The following is a 22,093-nucleotide window of genomic DNA, read 5'->3' as shown; positions in this document are numbered from 1 at the left end:
CCAGCTGTTGAGGCCGGAAACGGGAGCGTGCCAAAGTCAGGCCTCCCTTACCCCAGTCTCGTGACGAGATCAATCTAGAAGATCAGTGGACAAAGACACTGACAGGAGCAAACTTCCTGCTTTTCGATGACGGGAGCATCAACCGAATCCTTGGTTTCAGCACGAATGATCTCATTATCTCGCTATGCGAAGCATCGACTGTTTTCATGGACGGCACGTTCAGAGTTGTACCGACCATATTCAGGCAACTAAACACTATCCATGGCTTCTTCCGGGGTCAAATGGTTCCTTTCGCGAACTTTCTCCTTCCGGAAAAACTCGAATAAACCTACATCAGGATGTTCAAGCTATGTGAGAACTTTGCGATCACTATTGGGAGGAATTTCGAACCACCCTCATTCCAGTTGGACTACGAAATTTCCACGCTTAGAGCGATCCGAGAGTCTTTTCCGCATTCAGAGATGAAAGGGTGTTTGTTCCATTCTGACCTGTGCCTGTGGCGCAAAGTTCAGGAATCGAGACTTGTCACCTTCTACAGAGAGGCTGAAGTAAAGCGGTTCATACGGTCGACAGCCGCGTCAGCCTTAGTGCCGCTGAATCGCATCGAGGACGGTTCGTTGGAGATTAATGCCGACGCTCCTTCATCCGAGCACCTCGCGCACGCGAAGCTCGAAGATTTCAAACTCTATTCCATAAACACGTGGATGAAACATGAGAGGTCTTCCCACGCCAAACATGGAACCACCACCACAACTTCGGCGCACGCACAACAAACCAGCTCGAAGGATGGCATCAGGCTCTGAATAGAATCATCAAGAAGAGCCACGTCAATGTCCTCGAGATGATCAAACATCTTCAGGGACAGGAGGAGGAATTCAGGCTGGATATGATGCGATTAGGAATGGGATAACACCGCTGACCGAGCAATATCGTGTGCTGAACGATAGGCTTATGAGACTGACAATGGAATTCGAGTCGGAAGAGATATGTCTCATCGACTACACAAAGTTGCACATGACCTCCCGCAGTTGTAGGGAGAAACTTTTAAAGAGGACTTGTGACTAGGTACTTGTACGAGTAAGGTTTCTCGTTCGTCGGAACCTTCCGCAATCGTGACGATAAAATTAATGGAAAGACTAGCCGAAGAGGAAATTGAGAACAGAAGACTCTCGTATCCTCCGAAACCTCTTGCGATTATGGACATGAATTCGAGAAGAGGAAAAAATTCCGAAGGAAATTATTCTTGTTTCCTTTTGGAACGTGTGATTGGGGCTTCCACCAGAATGAATTTTCGGCGTACTGTATTGGGTTTTTGCGTGGAAGTTTCGGCGTATTGGGTATGGACCCGCCTAACGTGTAGCCATAAATCGGATAATCACGCGGAAGCCTGATCAACTCAAGCCCGGAAAAAAATGGACTCCTCGTCTGTAATTTCAGTTATCATCATTGGCTTCGCTCCCATCCCGTTGTCCAGAAATTTGGTATGATGCGATAAATTTTAAGTCGACGAAGTCATTCCGTCGGCCGAGTCGAGATTCAGTCGAATCCGACCCGTCGACATCGGAAAAAAAATCGAGAAGCCAAGCCTTCGATTAAGTGTGAACTTTTAACCCCTTCACGCTGGGCTTCGTTCTGGTATACAGGAGAACCGACCAATATCGTTTGGCGGAGTGACTTCCGTGAAAGGTACCTACTGAAGAGAAGCTGAAGATCAAGCCCCCGGTAAGAGCCGGTATCGACATGGACTATCATCTCCGAGCTTTCAGGCCGGGAATGATTCCGAGGAGACGATTAATTTCACTTTTTCCGCGTCGACGACACCCTTCAAACCCATGGAAAAAAAGTTCCACGGCCGATCATGCCAACCCGACTCGAATATGTCCTGAACCACTCGTGGAGATCCGAGGCTGAGGCGTCCGCTTTCGACTGAACTAAAGAAACACTGCCGGCTGGGAGCTATCGGGCTAATAGTTGGATTCTAGACCGGGAGGTCAATTGCGAGAAATCGCTTCAATAAACTCGACCGCCGTCGGGCGGAGGAGCTTCTCATGTATCCACTTCGAAAGGAGCTCCATAAACTCTTGTCCCGTCAAATTCTCGATCCTCAGTTGGAATAGTATTGCCGCAGCACGAGACGACGTACTTCCGTGGCACGCCTGCTCTTCGGTACAGCCCTGTTCGCGTCGATTGCGATCTTGTGGGGGGTCAAAGCTTTTATTTCACAGTAGGGGTGTTTGTCGGTTTCTTTCTCTGTCTGGTCGATAATTCCCATGTCCATTTGTCTGGCTGTCAAACAGATTTCCGTGAATTTTAATACATGCTCCTCGACAAGTGGAGATATTGCACACTGCAGTGCTATGTTTGTAAATTATTATTGTTTCTGTTTTTATTGTCGTCTTATTATTGGATTTGCTCGCTCCGGGGAATGTCCGCGAACGCACAGCGAGGGAGGGAGAGCGCTTGATTTGTTGGAAGAAGCGGAGAATCCAAGGAATTCCCCTCCTCTTCGCCCGTAAGCTGGAAATCGGCAGGCATATTCTCCGGAAGTTAAGACTTTTAACAAATTCCAAGCTTATTGTTCGACCTTCTGATGGTATGCAGAATCAGTCATCGAGCAACGATCTTGACGGATAACGACGCGAGACAGCGAGAGATCCGTGGTGACCAGTTCGCGGAAACAAAGTTACGTGGCTTGTGCTGCAGAAGAGGAGATAAGGTATCTTCTGCTCTGTCTCTCTCTGTATTCGTTATCGGCTCGGTGGGATTCCGACCGGAAATATCAGGCGTCTTATCGTACTACACTATCTGGTTCCTCCGAATCGTCCGAGAAGTTGTATAAAATTCTGTCAATAAGCGGTGGTTCAGAGCAGATGTCATATGATGTCTGCTGCTGCTGCCTGCGGAATCGTGCCTGCCGGGATTTTTCTGCTTCTGATGACATGGGTGTCGAGGTGACTGGATAAATGAACCTGGAATCGATTGATAGAGATTTTGATTGGATCAAGACCGACGTGAAGGCTGCCTGGAACGAGTCCAGGTGATTAGTAAGTGAAAGTTGCGAGAAATCTCCCCTCAGGATCAAGAACTTTCGCGCAGCATGAAACTCAATGAGAATCATCACGTCTCGAATCGACGAGATCTGAACATGATGTTGTTATTCAGTCAGATTAGAATCTCCCACCTTCCTGTCACTCATTCCGTCTCGAGAATTTCCTTGTGCTCGTCTTTCGAGCATGTCGGAGAATGAATCTTCAGAAGTGAAAGAGATTCGGGAAAGATAGCTTTCCTGGCGGAACCGATCGGAGCCCGAGCGAGTCGCCCCAGAGCTGGTATCTTATCGTACTCCATGGGATGACTGATCCGATTGAGAGCCAGGAAGGCAATGCGAAGATCAAGAGAATGGCTTCGGGTTCAGGTCATCAAATTATAGGGGCGAACCATCGTACCCGGACTTCGTATGGACCAGGGATCGTGTAGATGCGACTGACAGAGTGATAACATTTCGAAGCCTGCCGCCGAATCCGGGGATAGTCGGTGTCTCCGATGACGATGAGTTGCATCCGAAATCTGAATTTTCGGAAGTTGGAAAGGTTATATTTTTCTGTTTTGTTTCCTGCATGGAGTGTTCTGCGCAAGATGAAGGACGTCATTTTGTTCACCCGCTAGAACATACATACGTAATCAAGCAAGTCCGAATCATGTCTAGCCGTCTTCAAGCTGCTCTTCACAGAGAACGCTCTCACAGAAAAAGAACGCGCTTCTTGAATGCCGACCGACCTTGCAATTAATATATGCTGTTTGCGTTCGCCCGCTTCTGCCCGTGAATACGTCCATGTAATACTAATAGATGAGCTGTAGATTGTGCAACGGAGCGGAATTTGATCGGAAGTTTAATTGTCTCATTAGAAATCGACAGGCTCAAGCTTCGGTAATCGAACAGTTGTAGAGCGCGACCGCTCCGAGGAAACTCGTAACGGAGCATGGACGAGGATTCCGCGGGGTGAATCGCTGTGACCAGGAGGCTCATATTTCCGACAGGAGAAGAGCCCCGGACTCCCCGCTAATGTGGGATCCTTCGTTCTTCATCAATCCCGGCTCACAAGGTAGCTCCTCCCTTAGAGGCGCCAAATTACAAGTCCCTCATCTGATGAGTCCCTTATATGCGGGACAGCGGGGTTGGCGATATTCGAAATCGTCCAGGAAAACGGATTCGTCCTCTTCGCCTCCTCTTCCCAGAATGCTCAGTCAGTGGGATTCCATATCAGTACGAGATCGATCATGAAAGTCAATAAGCGTCGAGAGTGAGCACGCACAGAGTTAGGTTGCTATATGTTGATTTACCTGAATTTCCATTGACCCTCCATAGGGAGCCGGATCCTTGAAACCCTCGACCAGCGTGAAGCTCTACTCATACCGGAAGAGTTGATGTGATCTAACCAACTTCTCAAGAATGGAAGGGTGATACATCAGAACGCGTTATCGTCGAGTATATGCCCGTACGCGACGGATGTTCGCAACTCCCGCAGAGAGGAAGATTTCCTGGCCTCCGGGGAGAATATCCTCTCTCGGGTTGCCATGGTTCGCGCGGTGAGTCCGTTTGCCGATCCGCATTCCGCATCTGGATTTGAGTACCTTAATCTTGGATACTTCGGGACTATCAAGAGCATGTTATTAAGCTCAAAGATACCTTGATCGATTCTCATCTGACGGAATCGTTCGCGGTGGGCATCTCGAGGTGGGTTTCTCTAGGCGCTTAATTCTCCGGGAGTGAAGCTTCTATGGTGACCTTCTATGCATCTCTGCTCCCCATGTTGGTCCGGCTGCCGATCTCGGGGCATATCTGCCGCTCTCTCATTGTGTCGTCGAAGAGTAGCTGAATCCAGAATTGAAGCGCTAAGTGTTTCGGAGGACTTCAAGATCCCTGTTGGTTCCTCGAGCATGCGAGCACAAGAAAGTTCGCGGGCGGTCGAGTTAGAGGTGACGATCGGAGCGTGAAGTCCGGAAATCCTAGTAGGAGCTCGAGGATCCGTCGGGAAGCCCGGCGTACTTCAGGAGGTATACTTATAGTGACTATCTTGGGCACGTTCGAAACCCGTTTAGTTCGAGTGAGTGGACCCGGCTATCATGAGTCAGCCCCGTTACACCGCAGCCTTGAGGTGGAGGCGAGCGGCTCACGCTGTCGAACCTTGCGACGGTGCGTCAGAGATCCTTCGAATCTCTGAAAGATCTGCGTTGACGGTAACCGTGATCGGGTACCGAGTTCTCGCCGTCGAGGTCCGTCCCTCGTCCTCCGAAGACTCCGACGAAAGTCTCTGAGCTTCAAACAGGATTCGCTCTCTGATTCCACCGGCTCGCTGTCGTAACGGATAATTCCCGTCAAGTTTCCCTTTTTCGACTTCGGTTATCGATCCGGAGTGTTCTGAGAAACCCTTTCAGATACGCTCCGCGGAAAATCTGAAGTGCCGCCAGAGAAGCGTATCTCATGGGAAAATATTTCATTTCTGAGCTGATGACATCACTTTTCTCTTTCATTTCAGATATGATGCGCGTGCTGTTGATTCTTCCCGAGAACGCCGATTCGCAATGATGGCGAGCTCGCGACTGATTTTTGCATCGGTTCTGATGTTATTGATCGTCACAGTAGATGAGGTTTCCCCGGACAGTCAGTCAACACCGATAGGGGTTAATAACCCGTCGCATGGTTTCAGTTCGCAAACAGTCGCAACTCCGGCGTTCTGTGCTGAAGTCGCCAAGCAAAAAGGCTGCTTCAGCCTGCCAGGAGAATGTCTCGATTGTATGTTCGATTGTAATTGCGTCTATGGAAGCAACGTCACCGTCGATTGCATGGCTAAGAAGAATATCGAGTGTCGGAGCAACGAGAACATCATGAAGAGACAGATGATCTGTCGCTATTGCTATCAAAGTCCACCTGAGGAACACGTCTGTGAGCACAACAGCACCTGCCAGGTAAAAAAAAAAGGCGAGATCGAAATAAGCCCTCCCTTCCTTCCGTGGCAGCGTCGATTCGAACGGTGGAATGTCGTCCCCAGAAGACCAACTCTTTCTGTTGCAGGTGACTCATGCACCGAGGCGGTATTACACGGCATCATGCACCGTGCGCCCGGAGGTGATTTGCTTGGGGCGACGGGTCTTCCTTAAAAGACGCCTCTGTAATTGGACTCGAGGATACAGTTGGATCACAGCTCTCTTCCTGAGCGTTGTTTTGGGCGGTTTCGGAGTGGATCGCTTCTACCTAGGGATGTGGCAGGAAGGGATCGGAAAACTTTTCTCGTTCGGAGGTCTCGGGGTCTGGACCCTGGTCGACGTGGTGCTCATCGCCACGGGATATCTTGGACCCGCGGACGGATCTCTGTACATTCCATGAGCTCTGTGATATGGGGGGCACTATAGTTAGCAAGGCACTGGGTGCAAGGATTGATGGAACTTCTCTTGCGGGGATCCCCGCTCGTCAGGAGACATCTGTCGCTGATCAATCGCATTACACGTGACTCTATACCGAAGACTAATAGGCAGGAATAGGCTGACAATTGATTGATGACCTTCGCACAACGACTACGAAGCTAAAGTAAAGAAGATATTCATCGTGGAGACAGGACTCGGGGTGTTCTTTTATTGAACGAGTCGCTCTCGGCTCGAATTCGTTTGAATCGCTTTCAGAGTCCATTCGGGTCTCCCAAGGCGAGAAGAACTCCAAACGAACGAGTAGTTTTAAAAGATACAATTGGGCGACTCTTCCCATCGCCTTCGTCGTCATCCTCACAAAAGTACCTCGGCTGACGGCGAGCGGTTGGGGGTTTCAGGAAAAGGGTAAAATATATACATCAGGTACAGCGAGGAAGTCGCATCTCGGCGCTACGATTTTCGGCCTTATCGCTCATTGAACGATGATGGGACCGGACATGGCAGGCACTAGCAAAGTTCCGGGAGCCATGGACTGCAGGGGATGCTCCAGCTAGAATCAGGACTCGAGAACGATTGCTATCACAATGGTTTCGACTGCATCGGAACCGCAAGATCGAAACGAGACCCTTGTCCCAAAAAGTCCAGGGTCCAATTGAAGGTCTCAACATCTAGAATTAGGTCGTCCCCGCGGATTCATCACCTCGATGTGATAATCGACACAAAGACTCGGACTCCCTACCACTCGTCCACCGGAAAAATAATCTCCGCTCGTCGGGGTTTCCGTACTGAGCTACGTCCGTTCTTCTTCGAATTTCTAAGAGGTGTGGATGACTGCGGCTCCGAGCTGGGGAGAGATGAGATCGGCGACGAACGATTTCCGAGAATCGGTTGAGTTTTTTTCGGTGTTCCCCAGTGTGCCATTTGATCGGTTGGGAACTCAGCCATGTTATTGATCCATCGGTAGACGCACGGATATTCGGATTGCTCGATAGTTTCTACGACGGACTCCATGGCTATCCAGACTTGATAGTCGGTCCGACTCGGCAGGGGTCTGCAAATCGATGGATTAGGAAAAAAATTTCTTCCGCCAAGGGGATCATGTTGGAGAAGAGATGCTAATCTCGATCACTTAACTGCTTCTCGACGGTCATGAATATTACCAATCAGCATCATGCATTGTTCAACCTACCCATGTATGAAGCAAATTTTCAAAATGTCGACACTCGAAACCTTCGATCTCCTCCGATGGCTCGTTTTCTCCCGATTATTCCCATTCTGAGCACCCGTTTGCACGAAGCATCTACATTCATGTGAATCCTCCCTCTCCAATAGGTTAAGAATTTTCTGTATGACACAGGACTTCATCGAATTCAACGGATACTCCTCGAGACTTGTCAACTCCGCTTTGACGAATTTCTTCTCGTGCTCAGACATGAAATCGAGAACGTAAGAGGCCACCGATCTCGCTACTTCACAATGATCAGCATCGGCAACATTCTTCTCGAGAGCCTGACAGCCAGTATTGTCGTCTCCAACACCATCTGTAATCGAGTCCTCGATTAGCTGCGTATTCTCAACTCCCATACCCTTACCTGTTTTACTTCACTCCTCTCTAATATTTTTTTCCATCATTCACGCCTCAATGATTCCCTATTCATCATTTTTTCTCATTCATCATATTAGGGGTTTTCCCGTCCTGGAGCCGTACGCGGCTTGGACTCACCGACCAAATCTTTGAGCGCTTTTATGCAATCTGATGTTGCATGATCTTTGGTTATGCGTTTGTTGTTTGCGTTCTCGTTTTCCGCGCCCAAATCTGGTTGTGAATCCTGGAGCGACTCGATGAAATAGGCTTCGAAGTCTAAGAGACCATTTCTCGTAGTGAGATCGCCCCAAGAATTGAGGAAGGGCCAGAACTCGTTCCAGCGTAAGTCCTGGTCTTTGGCGATTTTTCGTACAACGCTCTCGAAACCTTTCTCCGCGTCGCGTCTCCGAACGTCCGCGAAAGTTGCTCGCTTACTGTGAACGTCATTCACTATGCGAGCGGCCTGAAAGGAGGATTATTTTCAGACTAGCCACCGAAGCATTCTGTGGACGATGATCGAAGGCTGCCCTTCGATTCTTCTGCCAAAGCTCATGAACTCACTCGCTCCCTCGTGACTGGACCGACGACCGCAACGATACGAAACTGAGACTTTTCGCCTGCGTTCCAAGTTTTGGCTTGAGCTGTAGGTAGAGGGGGATTCCGGAAGTCGAAGTCCCTAGTTATGAGGTTCATGGTGGCGGCGAAGGCCGGTGGTTCGGAGCACATCTCGTCACGAACAATCGGTAGGATAACCTGGTGATCTGAGAAAAGATCGAAGCAGTGAGCCAATCTGCCCTGTCTTCTCCTGTCAAGCATACATTGGCGGTACCCGAAAATTTGTCTCCCGATGCTTATGCCCATGCCCTACCGAGGAACATGTTCCGATGAATCACTACCCTCATCGAAGTTCTCGAACTTGCCATTAAAAAGATCGATGATCGCTTTCTCCACATCGAGAGAGGATGCCTCCGTCATACGAGTGCCTGCCAATTCTACTGCCGTGAAGCCTTCGCCGTTTGGAGCGTCTCTGACGCATTCTTCTTGGTTGAGGAGGATTTCGACGCACTGGAGGGAACCCATGGCGCTGGCGAAGTGCAGGGGACGATCGCCTTGGAGATGTGCGAAAATGCCGAAGAGCGCTTGCATAGTCATCGTCGGGTATTCCCGCACCATGTGAGATGAATGAATATCTTGCCTACCTCGTTTGGTTTTGTCCGGGATATTAAGGTACATGTTGATGACATATTTGATTCTTTGATTGATTGTGTCCTCGTCATCATCTGGATACAACATCCGGAAAAGACTCGTGTTCCGGAGGAGATCTATCAGCAATTGAAGAATCACCGGCTTATTGCTACGAGCCGCAACATGAAACGCATTGTACCTGGGGAAGGGAAATGTAACGAGTTTGGATTTGAAAGTGATATCACATCTTCCGCTTCTCGGAGCGTGACCATTCCTCCAGCATAGACCAGCGGTCGTCGTAACTCACCTACACCCTTCGTGGAGAATGGTAGGGTTGTCGCCGCCTCCAATCAGATATCGAGGATTCGACCACACCATTTCCAATAGAAGCGTCTTGTCGTTATCCATGATGCACTTGCGGAATCGCACGTAATCTTGTGATCGCGGACTCCTTTATTTTGGGAATAGCGACAAATTCATTCGTATGGTGCGCAAGATTCATTTCGGAAGGCACGCGGTCCCTTCTCGTACCGAAAACTTGATCCCAGTCGCTCCACATCATTTGCGATATCTTTGCGGACTTCTCACCTGAACGGACTTCTTTCCCCAGAGGCTTTCCGCTCGTCCTTGGCGCTGACAATCGCATTGGAGCACGGAGTTAGAACGTTCGAGTCTTCGCAGAATTGAAGCGCAGCCTGCCGGCTCGGAAATTTTTTCCAACGAGCGGCCTCCTTGAAACGCTTACAGAACTGTATCGTGGACGCGAGATCCGGGAAGATGAATGGAGGTTCTGTAGAAGGCATGATGTCGAATGAAAATCACATGGAACGGATATTCAGACCAATGGCGTAGACTCTCAGCTCCGTCGACCCTCATCCTCGAAGCCTGGAGCGGGTATTCGGGGCAATAGCCCGTTAAAAGTCAGGGCTTTCGTCACACTTTTGGGACTCCAGACACTTCCAAGATATAATCGGTATCAGCTTGTGAAAATCACGTCCCACGTGAGGGTTCAGTCTCGAATTCGGAATCGTCTCCTACAGTATCCCAATCTGCGGGGCGTACCGCTCAAATCAGATACCACCCAGGCGAGACTACTCGAATCTCGGATAATGAAGTCGAACTATTTCAACAGAAGATCCCTTGAAGAACTCGAAGAGAAAACTTTCGTGCTGTGCCGCGCTAACTCACTATCTTGTTCTGACAATGTGACTGATGCTGGCAGGACAACAGCGTAGAAGTCTCGTGATTCTCCCGATACTTTGATGTCCGTCACTTTCGGAGGAGTTTGGAACACGTCTGTCAGAGATCCTCCGATCCGAGATCGACGCGGCGATGTCATCCTCGCTATTAGTTCCTCAGCTCGCTAGTTACCACTTCCAAACTCGACGGAATTTTCTGCCGTCAGACTCGACCATTTAGGTCATCCATCGGTATCAAACTCTGATCTCAAGACAAATCGTCGTTGTTCTTCGAGTTTATTTTCCGCGAGTGTTCTCAACGGACAGTGTGCAGCGAAATGTGCTTCCACTGTTTATCATGATGACGATGATGATGATTTTGAGAGAGAGTTTGCTGTACGTCATCTGGCCGAAGAGCGACATGTTGTTGACTCGAGATTCGAACGTTCTGTACGTACGGTCAGCGCGTCGCACGATGGAGCGTATGCCGAGTTCGGGGGATACCCGTGCAAAAGACTCGGAGGAAAAGTTCGAGAAAAGCGAAATCCGTTGAGGAAAGAGTGAAGACGATGATGCAGATGATCTATGCTTGATGGTACGACGCGATAAAGCAGTCCGTCATACCTCCCGTGCTCAATATCGCCCTCCATTGGTTAATGAGCGCCTTCTCCACTAGTCAGCGCTTCCGTGTAGTAGGATTTATTCGGCCGGAGAAATCGAACCGGTTTTCGAGCTCTGTGCCGAAGAGGCTCTCGCCGTCGACCATCGGGTAAGAAATCTCATACCTCTCATTCCCTCCCTCATATCCTACTATGATTGGAGATCGACATTGTTCGATGAATACTTGCTCTCCACGGGGAGTTTTTAAGAATCCCACTTCCATCTATTCCCCAGTTCCAAGCGTTCATCAACTACATGCGGTCCTACTGGCTCGACGTTATCGGTGCGGACAATCTGTCCCTTCACAGGGCACCCTGCCGAACGAACAACTCCGTAGAGTCCAACAACGCCTACCTTCTTCGGAAGGTTGGAGCGCATGGAGCGGTTCGGAACCTCATGGGTTAGTGTCTTCGAGAAACGATTCCGAGAGAGATATATGAACCCAAGAGAGGAATCGACCGCCATACTCTTCCTTGACACACAATTTCTCTTCCAGCCTGTCTCTGTGAGATTTTCCAGGACACGGCGATCGACAGACTGATCGTAGATCGCGGAGAGCCCACCATCCGATCCCATCCGAAAAGGCCACCAAGGTCAACGAGTCGGTAATCCAAATTTCTTGGGACCGGCTCGATGCGGGTCTGATCAACCCGAAGATGTTCATCGACCGCGTGAAATACCGCGCAGGAGGAGGTAAGCTCGGAGAATGCACTTGAATTTCCGTTCTTGACCTCAGCATCATCTTGACTAACGTGATGTGACTAATTTTTTCCCCGACTTTCCAGTCGCGACACGCCACGGTCTTTCCGTCGAGGACGACGCGGGCGATTTCTTCCCTTCTTGGCATGAGTGGACAGAAGATCAGGCAATCGAATACGACCACACGGTGAACCTGCCTCATGCCGGCGACCATAATTATAATCATGAAGAAGTCTGGAAGCATCCACAGTCGAGCATACCGAATTACAATGTTGGCCAATTGCGAGAACCATAAATAAATGAATTTGCACCTATCGTTTCTCAGAAACTTGTTTTCATACTACATGTACAGGTATCCTCATCCCAGATCACTTGTCATGAGGATCGCGATAGAGCTCATCGCCCCGCCATACCGAATCGACAGCGAGTCGAAATACCTACATGTTGCCCGACATGGAAGCACAGCGACCCGCCGCGCTCGCGGTCTTGCGACGCTTCTTGCAGGTGCAAACACACTGGCATTTTTCGCAGCCGTTTCCACCTCTGCAGCAGTTTTCACAAGGGCTGGAACACTGGGCTGGAGCAAAAAAAATCTTCTCCCACCATACGTCTTCTTTATCTTTTCGACCGAGATGGGTGCCTCTCCCATTGTCTGTCTGACACGGAATGGTATGTCTCAGGAAACGCTGGCATCCCGTGGAATTCTTTTGCTTCGCCGGGAGACAGGACGAATATGGCCAGACTCGCAGTCGACTGTCTCGATGACCGGGTGATCATACAGGCATTTCGTTTTTGCTCCGCACCGTGCTAATGGGGATCAGTTTCTTGAGATCGGTAGAGATTGAGGATCTTCATGGAGCGGTGATTTCATTCCATCATCCTTTCTATCGGTATTCATCAGTTATCACGTTATCAGACTGCCTCCACTACAGCAGACCGCCCGAAGTCATGAAGAGGAAACACGAATGCGTTCATCCGTCGTTGAGCTGCGACAGAAATCTCCCGCGGTTGTTACGGTTGTGCCGTGTTGTTCTACTCTCGTATTTGTTCCGTTCGAGTGTCGGTCCTTGGTAATTGTTCTAGGCCGTGATTTCCCTCAACGCTTCCACCATGAGAATAACTATCACCACAGTGACTGGCGACGTTTTCGTGCTTGACGTGTCGGCTGATATTGAGCTCGAGAATCTGAAGGTATTTATTATGGAGGCCGGTCCTTCCTCGTTCATGAACACCTGCGAAAATATGCATCAAAACAATGACAGGCGATCGGCGATAGGTTTCGGAATTCCACGATTCGGAAGATTTCACTCCTTCACTGCAGAGTCGGAGATATGGACCTACTTGTCGCTTAAGCGGCCTCTCTGAGCTTTCGAGGCTGGTGGTAATGACTGCTCGGCTACGCACCCTCTGCACGCGACTCTCAATGCGAGCTCCGACTCGGAGACTTAATTTCTCTCGGGACCTACGCTGTCGAACATAACATACAGCGGCCTCTAGCTCACTGATCTTTTTTTCTGCGAGAAACGCGATGGATGGGTCCCTCGCTCAGCCCAATCTGACGGTGGCGGCCGAATCGATGGACGGGGCTTCTGAATATACTTCTGACGCCGTGAAAGGCACTGAAATGGTATTACTCCGCGGGTTTTTCTCCGGTGTGTTCCCGACGAGTCATCCGACCGCCACCGATGAGGCGGATACTCGTATGGATGATTTTCTGTGCTTCCGATTTCCGAGCCGGAAATCGCTCATACGCCAGCCCTAGCATGCTCATTCATTTCTTCGTCTCAAGGGAGACAATTGTGGGAGTTTTCAACGGCAAAGTTCTCTCTACCCACAAGGGTCGATGGCCCGAGTCTAATCTTCATCATAGTGCGGGAGGTTCGTCCAAGACCGAGCGCTTCCCTAGAGCGACGATCCGAACTTCGATAAGTCGGCTTATCGACGGGATACATTCGATGTCTCCGAAGCTTTTCAATAATTTACCTCGGCCGGATCCCGGAAGTATCGAGATACGTAGTAGCTTGCGTGATGGAAATCCGAAGAGCATCTGTGTAGGGACTTCCTCTTCCTGTGGGCAGATCTATCATTACCTCGCAGGAACAATGCAGATTCCGTTCACGAAAATGAAGACGCCCCGACCTTCCGACGATACCGACTGTGCAAAATATCCATGAGGATTGAACATGGACGGAAAACACTCCCCTCGATCCCAGAAGGGTTGAGTGCACCGAAAATCCCGCTGAGCACTCATGCACGAATTTTCCGGATTTGAACTCGAGCGAAATCAAAAACTCAATCCAATTCATTTCCAGGCCCTCGCGGCATTCGAGGTTGGAATTCCTGCAGCAGAGATGATCGTCATCCATGAAATGCGACCCTTAACCGAAGATAAAAGACCGATATCTCAGCTCGGTCTCAAAGACGGCGACATGGTGCTGGTTCAAAAGTCCCCTCCCAGGGCCCAACGTACCCCCCAGGGATCACTACGTAAGTTTTCGCCGACGGTACGGACTGTCCCCGATTTGAGCCAGAGATATCTCCATTTGCATATGGGTATGGAGAGCCCCTCGGAAATCGCCATGAGATGATATCGCGCGTATTACGGCGCAATATGTTTTTATTGTATTTCAACCTTGAGCCACGAACAACTCCCTTCTGGCTGTCCTGCTGTTGACACACCGCAGAGTGCTACAAGTATTACGGCATTGCTCGATAGGGACATCTTCGAAGTTTTGTTGTTGGGCTAGACGCCCAGCGGGGAGCCCGGCCGTGTCTCCCGAGTTGGTCGAGCTCCGTTGGATTAGATAATATTACGTAATCTAACCAGTCTGAAGACTGCAGGAGATCAGTCAGTTGCCAGCGAAACGCACATGCGCTCAAGAGAGGAGACCAGATCAACTTGAACCCTCTTACCCTATTAGTCCCCCGAGCTTCAAAACATCTCATCCTAACTCAACTAACACCCCTTGTGAGCCTCTTCATCTCCCGCGGGAACAACGTCCTCGCTCGGATGGTCAGTTTCTGATCGCTGCCGTACTGCTCGTTTGAACTTCTTCGGTTTCGGTTTGCCATCGGAGTTCGCGTCGCTGCAGCCTTGGTCGGAGATCCGATCCGCCGCAGACTTCGACGCATTCTCGTCGCTTTTCATCTCAACGTCATCGCCGTCTCCGTCGTCCATGTCTTGCAGATGGCTGAGAGCGATCTTCCGATTGTCGTTCGCTCGCTTTTCGACCAGTGTTCGAACCTTCGTTCCGAAGTTCGTACGATTCGTGTCGGCGCCAGCCTCGTTATTTTGCTGCTGCATATCGGAGGCTCCAGGCTGGTCGCTCAAGAGGAATTTCGGTCGAAGGCGCTCATTGGTCTTCTTTTTGCCGTGAAACATGACTTTGGCCCGGAGATCCAGCAGCTGAGCGTCTTCATCCCAGAGAGCTTGCCCCTGAGATTTTCGCTCCTGTTGTCTCAGATATGCGAGCGCAGCTGCTGTATTGGCACCGTCCGACATGTGTGAGTCATCGACCGAAGCTAAGCTGTATTTCGTCCACTTCTCCGGGTGGAGTCTGAAATTCCGAATGAATATTCAGTATCCATGAATGAGGATGCAGAAAAGTTGTCCTGCAGCCTCGAGCGAAGAGTACTCACTTGTGATCCGGGACCCTGGGCCGCGAGGGCGGCGGGATTTTCGGACGCCTGAATTCGAACGGAGGCTTCCGACGAAGACATGCTGATGCACTCGGCGAAAAGCTGTTTCTTCGATCGAGCTGGAGCTTACTCCTCGGAATTGCAAACTCCTCGTCTCTGAGAACCGCCGGATCCTCTTTTTGCACATTCGAAGCCCCCTATGTCGGCCGGAGGATAGAAGGTTTTTGTGAACAGGTGTCAGTTGCGCTCGGCAGCGACTGAATCAGCAAGAATCTAGAATCCTTTGGACAATCGTTTTTCCTCTCTAACTTTGTGACGGATCCTTCCGCGCGACAACTTACGTGGTCTCTTGACTGAAGGGACTCATTCCGTTTCTTTTCAATATCTCCCAACTGCGCAAAAATCGACGCAATCTTCGCTGAGAATTCCGGTGGCGCGTCGAGTTTGAAATCGGGTGTCTTCGAATTCATTCTCTTTGGGGACTTGTTCGGGTCGGTGTGACGATCAAGATTCCTTCTTCGAGAGGAAGCGTCAAGACTTGACAATCGGTCTCGTATCGAATGTCTTACGTGATTCTCAGAGATGCCATTGAGGGTACAGACTCCGTCTGGCAGTGACCTACAGCTTCTTGTTCTCTAGTATCTCCAGAGTTTTCGGTGAGAGACCAGAGTATCCTGTCGAACGCTATCGACTCGATTCTGAGACGGATTTAATGAGTGTCGTCGCACTTGAGCACAAACGTTGTGTTCCGAACGGGGACCGCTGCCGCTGCTGTGATTATTATTTCGAGGAGTGGAGAGGAAGGGTGTCTCGAGCAGACGAACTATGGGAGAGGAAAACAAATCGCGGGGGCCCCGACATGGTCTGGCGCGAATGCGAGGAAGTCCCGAAGAATATATCATGAATAATGATTTCAGAGATATTATAATTCAAAACATCGAGTCTTGTACTCTAGAGATGCTTGATGAAGGTCTTCGTCCCCGGGGGTAGCATGTCGCAGTAGATGACCAGGATGCTGCTGGTGTTGCATGCCGTGTTCTGGATTCCAGATCACATCGACGGATGAGACTTTTACTTATATTCTTCTCCGATTGTTCCAGCGGAGAATGATCCAGCTGTCCTAAGGCAAATGCTCCTATCAGACCCAGAGCAGCTCGCATTGGTGAGACAGAAGAACCCTCAGCTAGCAGAGGCCCTGGAACGGAGCCCCGGTAAAGAGATGTCTCGATTAGCAGAATTTCATTCGATTGTCCTTCAATCGGATGACAGGCCGATCGGTCGAAGGGTCGAATCACGCTTCATTGGCTATCTCATCTGATTTCCAGAGGAGTTCGACAAGTATGTGCGAGAGTTCAACCGCGAAAGAGCGGAGAGAGAAATGGCACGGATTCGAATGCTCACTGCGGATCCCTTCAATCCGGAAGCTCAAGCATTGATTGCCGAAGAAATAAGGTTTGTGAGCTTCCGACGCGAATCAATCCAGCGGGTTACGGTTCTCGAAACTTCCTCGCCTCTCATCGGTTGTGATTTTCAGACAGAAAAATATCGATTCCAACATGGAGGCTGCGATGGAGCATCATCCGGAGGCTTTCGGAACGGTCGTGATGCTTTACATAAATTGCAAGGTCCGTACAATCTTGAGGTTCATCACTAGAATCGACCAATCTCCGCGACGCACATCGGGGAATTCTGGTTCCTTTGTTCGCACGTATTTCAAGCGACTGGAAGTCATGAGCTCCGCATCGTGAATTCCTCTGTCCCTTGTAGGTGAACGGGCATCCTGTGAAAGCTTTCGTAGATTCAGGAGCACAAAGAACAATCATGAGCTCAGCTTGCGCCGAACGCTGCGGAATAATGCGTCTAGTCGATCCACGCTGGGCTGGCATTGCAAAGGTGGAGTATTCCGAGATCTATTCAGTAGGCATCGGCGGTTCCCTCGAGAAGCCGAGTCTATTCGACTTTAGACAACTTTGGCATAGAAATCACTCGGAGTAACGCAGCCACCTAGCGAGGTTGCAAGTTTCTCCAAAGAATCTGAATCCTCCACCAGAGAACCTAATATCCAAGGCGCTGTACATATGATATCCATCCCATGCGTCGCCGAGACTGTCCTGTCTGACGCGGAGCTCTTCGCATATGATCGCTTATTAAAACTCTTCTTCTCGTTCACCAGGGTGTAGGAACGCAAAAAATTCTGGGACGCATCCATTTGGTCCAAATCGAAATAGAGAAGGTGAGTGAGGATCAATAGTTTGAGTGAACGGAAGATTGTTCGCCAGAGAGCGAGAGTTTCTGAAGATCTCGAACGATCCTAAAGGAGCTCGAATTCCCCGTGTCACAGGATTTCCTAACGACCAGCTTCTCTGTACTGGAAGCTCAGCCGATGGACATGCTCTTGGGCCTGGATCTCTTGAGACGCTTCGAGGTTCGTAGTCGCACCCATGACCCCGATTCGAGCGGGCTGAATCAGCTCGGCATTCATGAACCTATCTTTCCGGAGTTTAGAGTGAATTGTCATGTTCGCAGTGCGTCTTAGACCTGAAACAGAATGAGCTGATCATCGGTACAACCGGAACCCGAACCCAGTTTTTGCCAGAGTCTGAGCTCCCCGCGCACGCTCGCTTGGACGCCGTGATGGATGAAGAGAGCGCGATGAAAGCAGCGCTCGAGAACTCGAAGATGGATACCAGTAAGTCGAGTTTATGTACGCGGGGTGGTTTCTGGGTGTTGTCGGCGTCCAGAGGACCTCTACGTGTCACTGGAAGTTGAGCCCCCTTCCATCTTTGGGAACGCGAGATTGACAGCTCGCCTCAGAATTCGGAATAGCAGTTCCTTTTCCAGGCGCGGGCCCTTCAACTTCTCAAGGGAGCTCCAGTGGTAGCGTTCTCAGTAGCTTGCGATACGGCACCGAGACGCAAGTCAAGGAAATAATGGCCTTGGGATTCAAACGCGAGGACGCTGTTCGAGAGTTGGAGGGAGCCAAGGGCGATAAAAACGTAGCCATCGGTGCCCTATTCGCGAAATCGTTCACTGTTCCAAAATAGGAGTCTCGACTTCCGAACTCTCTACGTCGCACAATCGGAGAGAAAGAAATTGTGTCATCTGTACAGTTGTCCAGGATTTTCGAGCGGCTCTTTCCGGACTCTCCACCGAAGCGGTGCGCGGAGACGCAGGCTCCGTGCGTATCGGGTCCTTCGTCTGGCTGATCTACTATTTTTGCTTCATTGTGCTCATGACAGTATTCGAATTCGAGAGGGGGATGATTCGGATGAGTTCTTCTATATTCCGGATCTGGGATACGCGCTCTGTCGACCTCCAATCAAAGCATCAGCTTGCGTGAACTTCTTGTGAAATCGTTACCTCATTACTCTTAAGACACAAGGGGGCACTTCGGCCTTACGATTGATGTAATTAATAAAATAACTCTTCGTCTTTGAGAATGACCTCTTCGCCTGAATATTCGACTGGCTATCCATCCCTTCGGAATGAACGGGCGAAACACAAGTGACAGATAACCAGATAACGTCGAGAAAAATGGTGATCTCATTATTGCATCTAAGGACGATCAAAGCGAGAGCTGCCTGAATCTAGGTAATTAATTGGACGCATGACGGACCCCTATCCTCCGCAGAGATTCCGAGAACTTCTGTCACCCGCCGATGAAGGAGGCGGGTCATCATACCTTCAATCACAACGATGACCTTGATGATCGGAGGAAGCTCCGAGATCAAAGTTCTCCTCTTGCTCTTCGTTGATCTACTCCTCCTGTATGGATCCATTGACCTGGAATAAATTCCACGGTGAAAAGGAAAGTTTTCCACCGAAAGCGTCCGATGCTCTGTATGATAAAACACGGCATCGACTCTATGGAATCGAGAGCGTTGTCTCGGACGCAGAGGACCCCCATCGCTTCCCGCGGCCTCCCTCCTCTTCTTTAGATTCGTCTGCGGGGAAAAAGGAGGCAGCAGCGACTGGTCACTGCCGATCTCGAATCTCGATCCGCTCAATCGGAGGATGGGCCGAGTGAATCCAGCTTCTTAATGCTTTGATGACGAAGTTTAGAAATGTATAGAGATTCTTCGCATTTCCTACCTCTTGTCGAGCACAATTAAAAATTATCTCTGCCGGGGCTGCTCGACCTCTGCTCCGATGACAGGTTCGTGAAGCGTATAGATCTCCCCGCTCTCCTCTATCTTCATCCTAGATCGAGTGTACGGCATTTTTACTCACCGCGTAGCTCTACATGCTCTGGCTTCCCGGTGCTGTTGCTCGAGCGTTGAGATATTCAGGAGATTCATAGAGAAATGTTCGGCAGCGTAGACGGACCAGGTCCGTTTTGAGTTATTGCTCAGGCCCGTTGAGATCTGCGAGGTGAGACGTCATGAGATGAAGTTGCGAGTGTTGGCACGACGATCTCGCTCACCAATCGCGATAACTCCCACCATGACTCCAATCGACGGATACCGATTCCCACATAGAGGATGTCGAGTGTCGAGTCCGTACATCTAGGAGCAAATTGAGAGTCTCGCATTCACTTGGTGGAGCTATGCTCTTTTTTTCTGATTTGTGGTCGGACTCGCGTCGGCGGTGGAAGGATGTTGTTCAGCGACGATGTGGTACCGCACACTTTCTCGACGTGCCTACGACGACCGGTCCATGCTCTCTCGCGGAAGTCTCGACAGAACTGAAGATGAAAGCAATGTTTTCGAGTGTCATTAGGTTCTGATATCTCCGTTCGGGAACATGGAACGCCTAAGCACTCGGTGTCCTTGCTCGGCTAGGGTACTGTGAAATGAACTTGGAGACGCACACTTTCAATTTGAGTCCGACCAAGAACGAGTTCAAGTGTCCGTCCGAGAACATTACTTCCTGTGAGCTCGTCTACTTGTTCGGGAGGTGCCAGAAGAAGGGAACACTGGATGAAGCGATTCGAGTTCCGGAGCGTCAGGATCACTTTTGGGGCCACGGCAATATGAGTCAATCGAGGCCGGACAGGAACAGCACCGGGGCAGGTTAGTTCGAACCTCGAGGGATCCACCCATTCGAGTTCGTCATCCGGTGGACGGCATCGACGATACCGTTCGTTCCCATCGGGGTCGACTCGTTTCCCTGATGAGTACCTATCGCCATCGTTCGCAGGTGCGCAAAGGACGCCGGGATCGAGAGGCAATACTCATTCGAATCCTGAGAGTGGTGAGCCGTCCGTCTGACCTATCCGTCGCTTTTCGAAGGAAGAAGTTTATGGCTCATCCAATCATTCTTCTAGCTCGGAGATGCCAACAAGTGGAAGAAGCTCACGACGTTAGCCAAAATCTAGCTTGGAATCCTCCGGTCCATGACGCTCCCGAAGTCCCCGCTCCCGCGGATGACAATTGGCTGATGCCGGAGAATTTCGAAGACCGATTCTTCACTGCGGTGGAACTGATTGGTGATCGAGAGCAATACACACCGGACGAGTATGTCAGGTGAGAGCGATGATCAGACAGGAGCGAGGCGACCCATTCTCCGGCCCCCACGGAACTCCCATCTCGAGGGATTCCGTGAGCGCGTGTTCACGCGACCGATCTCTTCCAGAGAGTGGCTCAGCGATCGGCAGGGCATAACCAACTTCGTCGTGGAGCCGGTCTTGTGGCACATCCACCGTCTGCATCCTCCGGGATTCATTCTGAGCACCCCCGAATTCCCCGAAGAGAAAACTCTAATGCATCTTTTACGAACATTTCGTCATCCCTACTTGGCATATCGAAAACAAACCATTTGCGTCTTCGTTGAAAGCCCCCAGATCGAAACGCTCGTTGAAAAACTCAGAGCGAAGAAAATTCCAGTCGTCGTCCTCACGGAGGACACCCGACAAGAGGTGCAGGGATCGAATTCGGTTTTCCTCGCGACTCATGCTCGGAACGTCGGGAACCTCCCCGTTGATAACGTCGTCAATTACAAGATGTTCCGCACCGCGAGTCAGTACGTGGATCGACTGCGACTGCTGCGACGCAGAGGTGAGCGAGATCTGCGAGCGAATTCAGTGTCCTTTCTTCAGAGCAGCATTATGCGGCCTCAGAAGGACCATCGAGCGCGAATCCTCGGCGTTGTTATCGATCGATCGATTTTCAGGACACATGACGACCTTTTTCAATCCTGCTGAAGACTCGAGATTCGTTCCGGCTCTCGTGCAAGAAATGAGAGAACAGAAAATTGAAGTACCTGCCTTCCTCAAGGATAGGTTGGGCGAGAGGGCTGAACATGTATGCCGATGAGACAAGATTCTTCTTGATCAGGACTTACTCAGACATCGATTTTCTAGGCTCGCACTCGCCGCACCTGGGGCCTGTTCCGCACCGCAAGAGTAAAAAATCAATCTCTGATCGCGAAGATCTCCCTTCGGGAGCAGCATAAATACATGAAAACTGTCGCGGAGCGCAGCTATCGGGATCAGAATCTGGGGCGACGTCTCACGATCTATGATTGGGAAAATGGTCTGGACGATCCCGGTGTGGCAACCTTACCACCGGTCGACAGGAGGACAGTGATCTGGGGAGCCAGGAGAAGTATCGCCGCAATGAAGTTGACAAAGCCTGCGTAGCACGGCCATACGATTTCCCTTCTTGATAATTAAAAATACTATCTCCTACCGTCGAACCTTAACCCAAACTCCCAGTGTATTTCCGAACGAGCAGGGGAACATATTCGGCGTCCGGAGAGCCGAAGCGAATTTCACTTTGTGTGA

General features: G+C 50.3%; 5 protein-coding genes across 5 annotated transcripts; 3 read left to right on the top strand and 2 right to left on the bottom strand.

Annotated features, from left to right (window-relative positions):
- The first annotated feature begins 4,845 nt into the window (after nucleotides 1–4,845).
- On the top strand, nucleotides 4,846–6,594 carry amx (TM2 domain-containing protein 3 almondex). Its single transcript, XM_003745590.2, has 3 exons — nucleotides 4,846–5,055; nucleotides 5,538–5,967; nucleotides 6,074–6,594. The coding sequence occupies exons 2-3, from the start codon at nucleotides 5,584–5,586 to the stop codon at nucleotides 6,383–6,385; spliced, it is 696 nt and encodes a 231-aa protein (XP_003745638.2). The 5' UTR covers nucleotides 4,846–5,055; nucleotides 5,538–5,583; the 3' UTR covers nucleotides 6,386–6,594.
- Nucleotides 6,595–6,796: 202 nt separating this feature from the next.
- On the bottom strand, nucleotides 6,797–10,532 carry Ankle2 (ankyrin repeat and LEM domain-containing protein 2). Its single transcript, XM_029112088.1, has 9 exons — nucleotides 10,382–10,532; nucleotides 9,782–9,983; nucleotides 9,501–9,644; nucleotides 9,208–9,392; nucleotides 8,905–9,117; nucleotides 8,570–8,769; nucleotides 8,147–8,471; nucleotides 7,613–7,964; nucleotides 6,797–7,474 (listed from the first exon to the last, which is right to left on the bottom strand). The coding sequence occupies exons 1-9, from the start codon at nucleotides 10,530–10,532 to the stop codon at nucleotides 7,159–7,161; spliced, it is 2,088 nt and encodes a 695-aa protein (XP_028967921.1). The 3' UTR covers nucleotides 6,797–7,158.
- A 2,191-nt stretch (nucleotides 10,533–12,723) lies between these two features.
- Nucleotides 12,724–18,791, top strand: rngo (DNA damage inducible 1 homolog rngo). The gene is made up of 10 exons (XM_003745459.2): nucleotides 12,724–12,921; nucleotides 14,043–14,217; nucleotides 16,470–16,580; nucleotides 16,695–16,821; nucleotides 16,904–16,994; nucleotides 17,137–17,262; nucleotides 17,543–17,602; nucleotides 17,711–17,794; nucleotides 17,896–18,058; nucleotides 18,211–18,791. Exons 1-10 carry the CDS (start codon nucleotides 12,841–12,843, stop codon nucleotides 18,411–18,413), a joined length of 1,221 nt encoding a protein of 406 aa, XP_003745507.1. The 5' UTR covers nucleotides 12,724–12,840; the 3' UTR covers nucleotides 18,414–18,791.
- LOC100901783 (uncharacterized) lies at nucleotides 14,550–16,130 on the bottom strand. The gene is made up of 3 exons (XM_003745505.2): nucleotides 15,711–16,130; nucleotides 15,370–15,566; nucleotides 14,550–15,287 (listed from the first exon to the last, which is right to left on the bottom strand). The coding sequence occupies exons 1-3, from the start codon at nucleotides 15,837–15,839 to the stop codon at nucleotides 14,687–14,689; spliced, it is 927 nt and encodes a 308-aa protein (XP_003745553.1). The 5' UTR covers nucleotides 15,840–16,130; the 3' UTR covers nucleotides 14,550–14,686.
- Nucleotides 18,792–20,161: 1,370 nt separating the features above from the next.
- On the top strand, nucleotides 20,162–21,896 carry LOC108864526 (uncharacterized). The gene is made up of 6 exons (XM_018640364.1): nucleotides 20,162–20,381; nucleotides 20,509–20,562; nucleotides 20,636–20,834; nucleotides 20,944–21,365; nucleotides 21,481–21,589; nucleotides 21,671–21,896. The coding sequence occupies exons 1-6, from the start codon at nucleotides 20,162–20,164 to the stop codon at nucleotides 21,714–21,716; spliced, it is 1,050 nt and encodes a 349-aa protein (XP_018495880.1). The 3' UTR covers nucleotides 21,717–21,896.
- The last annotated feature ends 197 nt before the right edge of the window (nucleotides 21,897–22,093 follow it).

Source organism: Galendromus occidentalis, unplaced genomic scaffold (genome assembly GCF_000255335.2).
Source record: "Galendromus occidentalis unplaced genomic scaffold, Mocc_1.1 scf7180000077484, whole genome shotgun sequence".
NCBI lineage: Eukaryota > Metazoa > Arthropoda > Arachnida > Mesostigmata > Phytoseiidae > Galendromus > Galendromus occidentalis.
The sequence above is the reverse complement of the archived record's forward strand: the minus strand, read 5'-3'. Positions and strand labels throughout refer to the sequence as shown.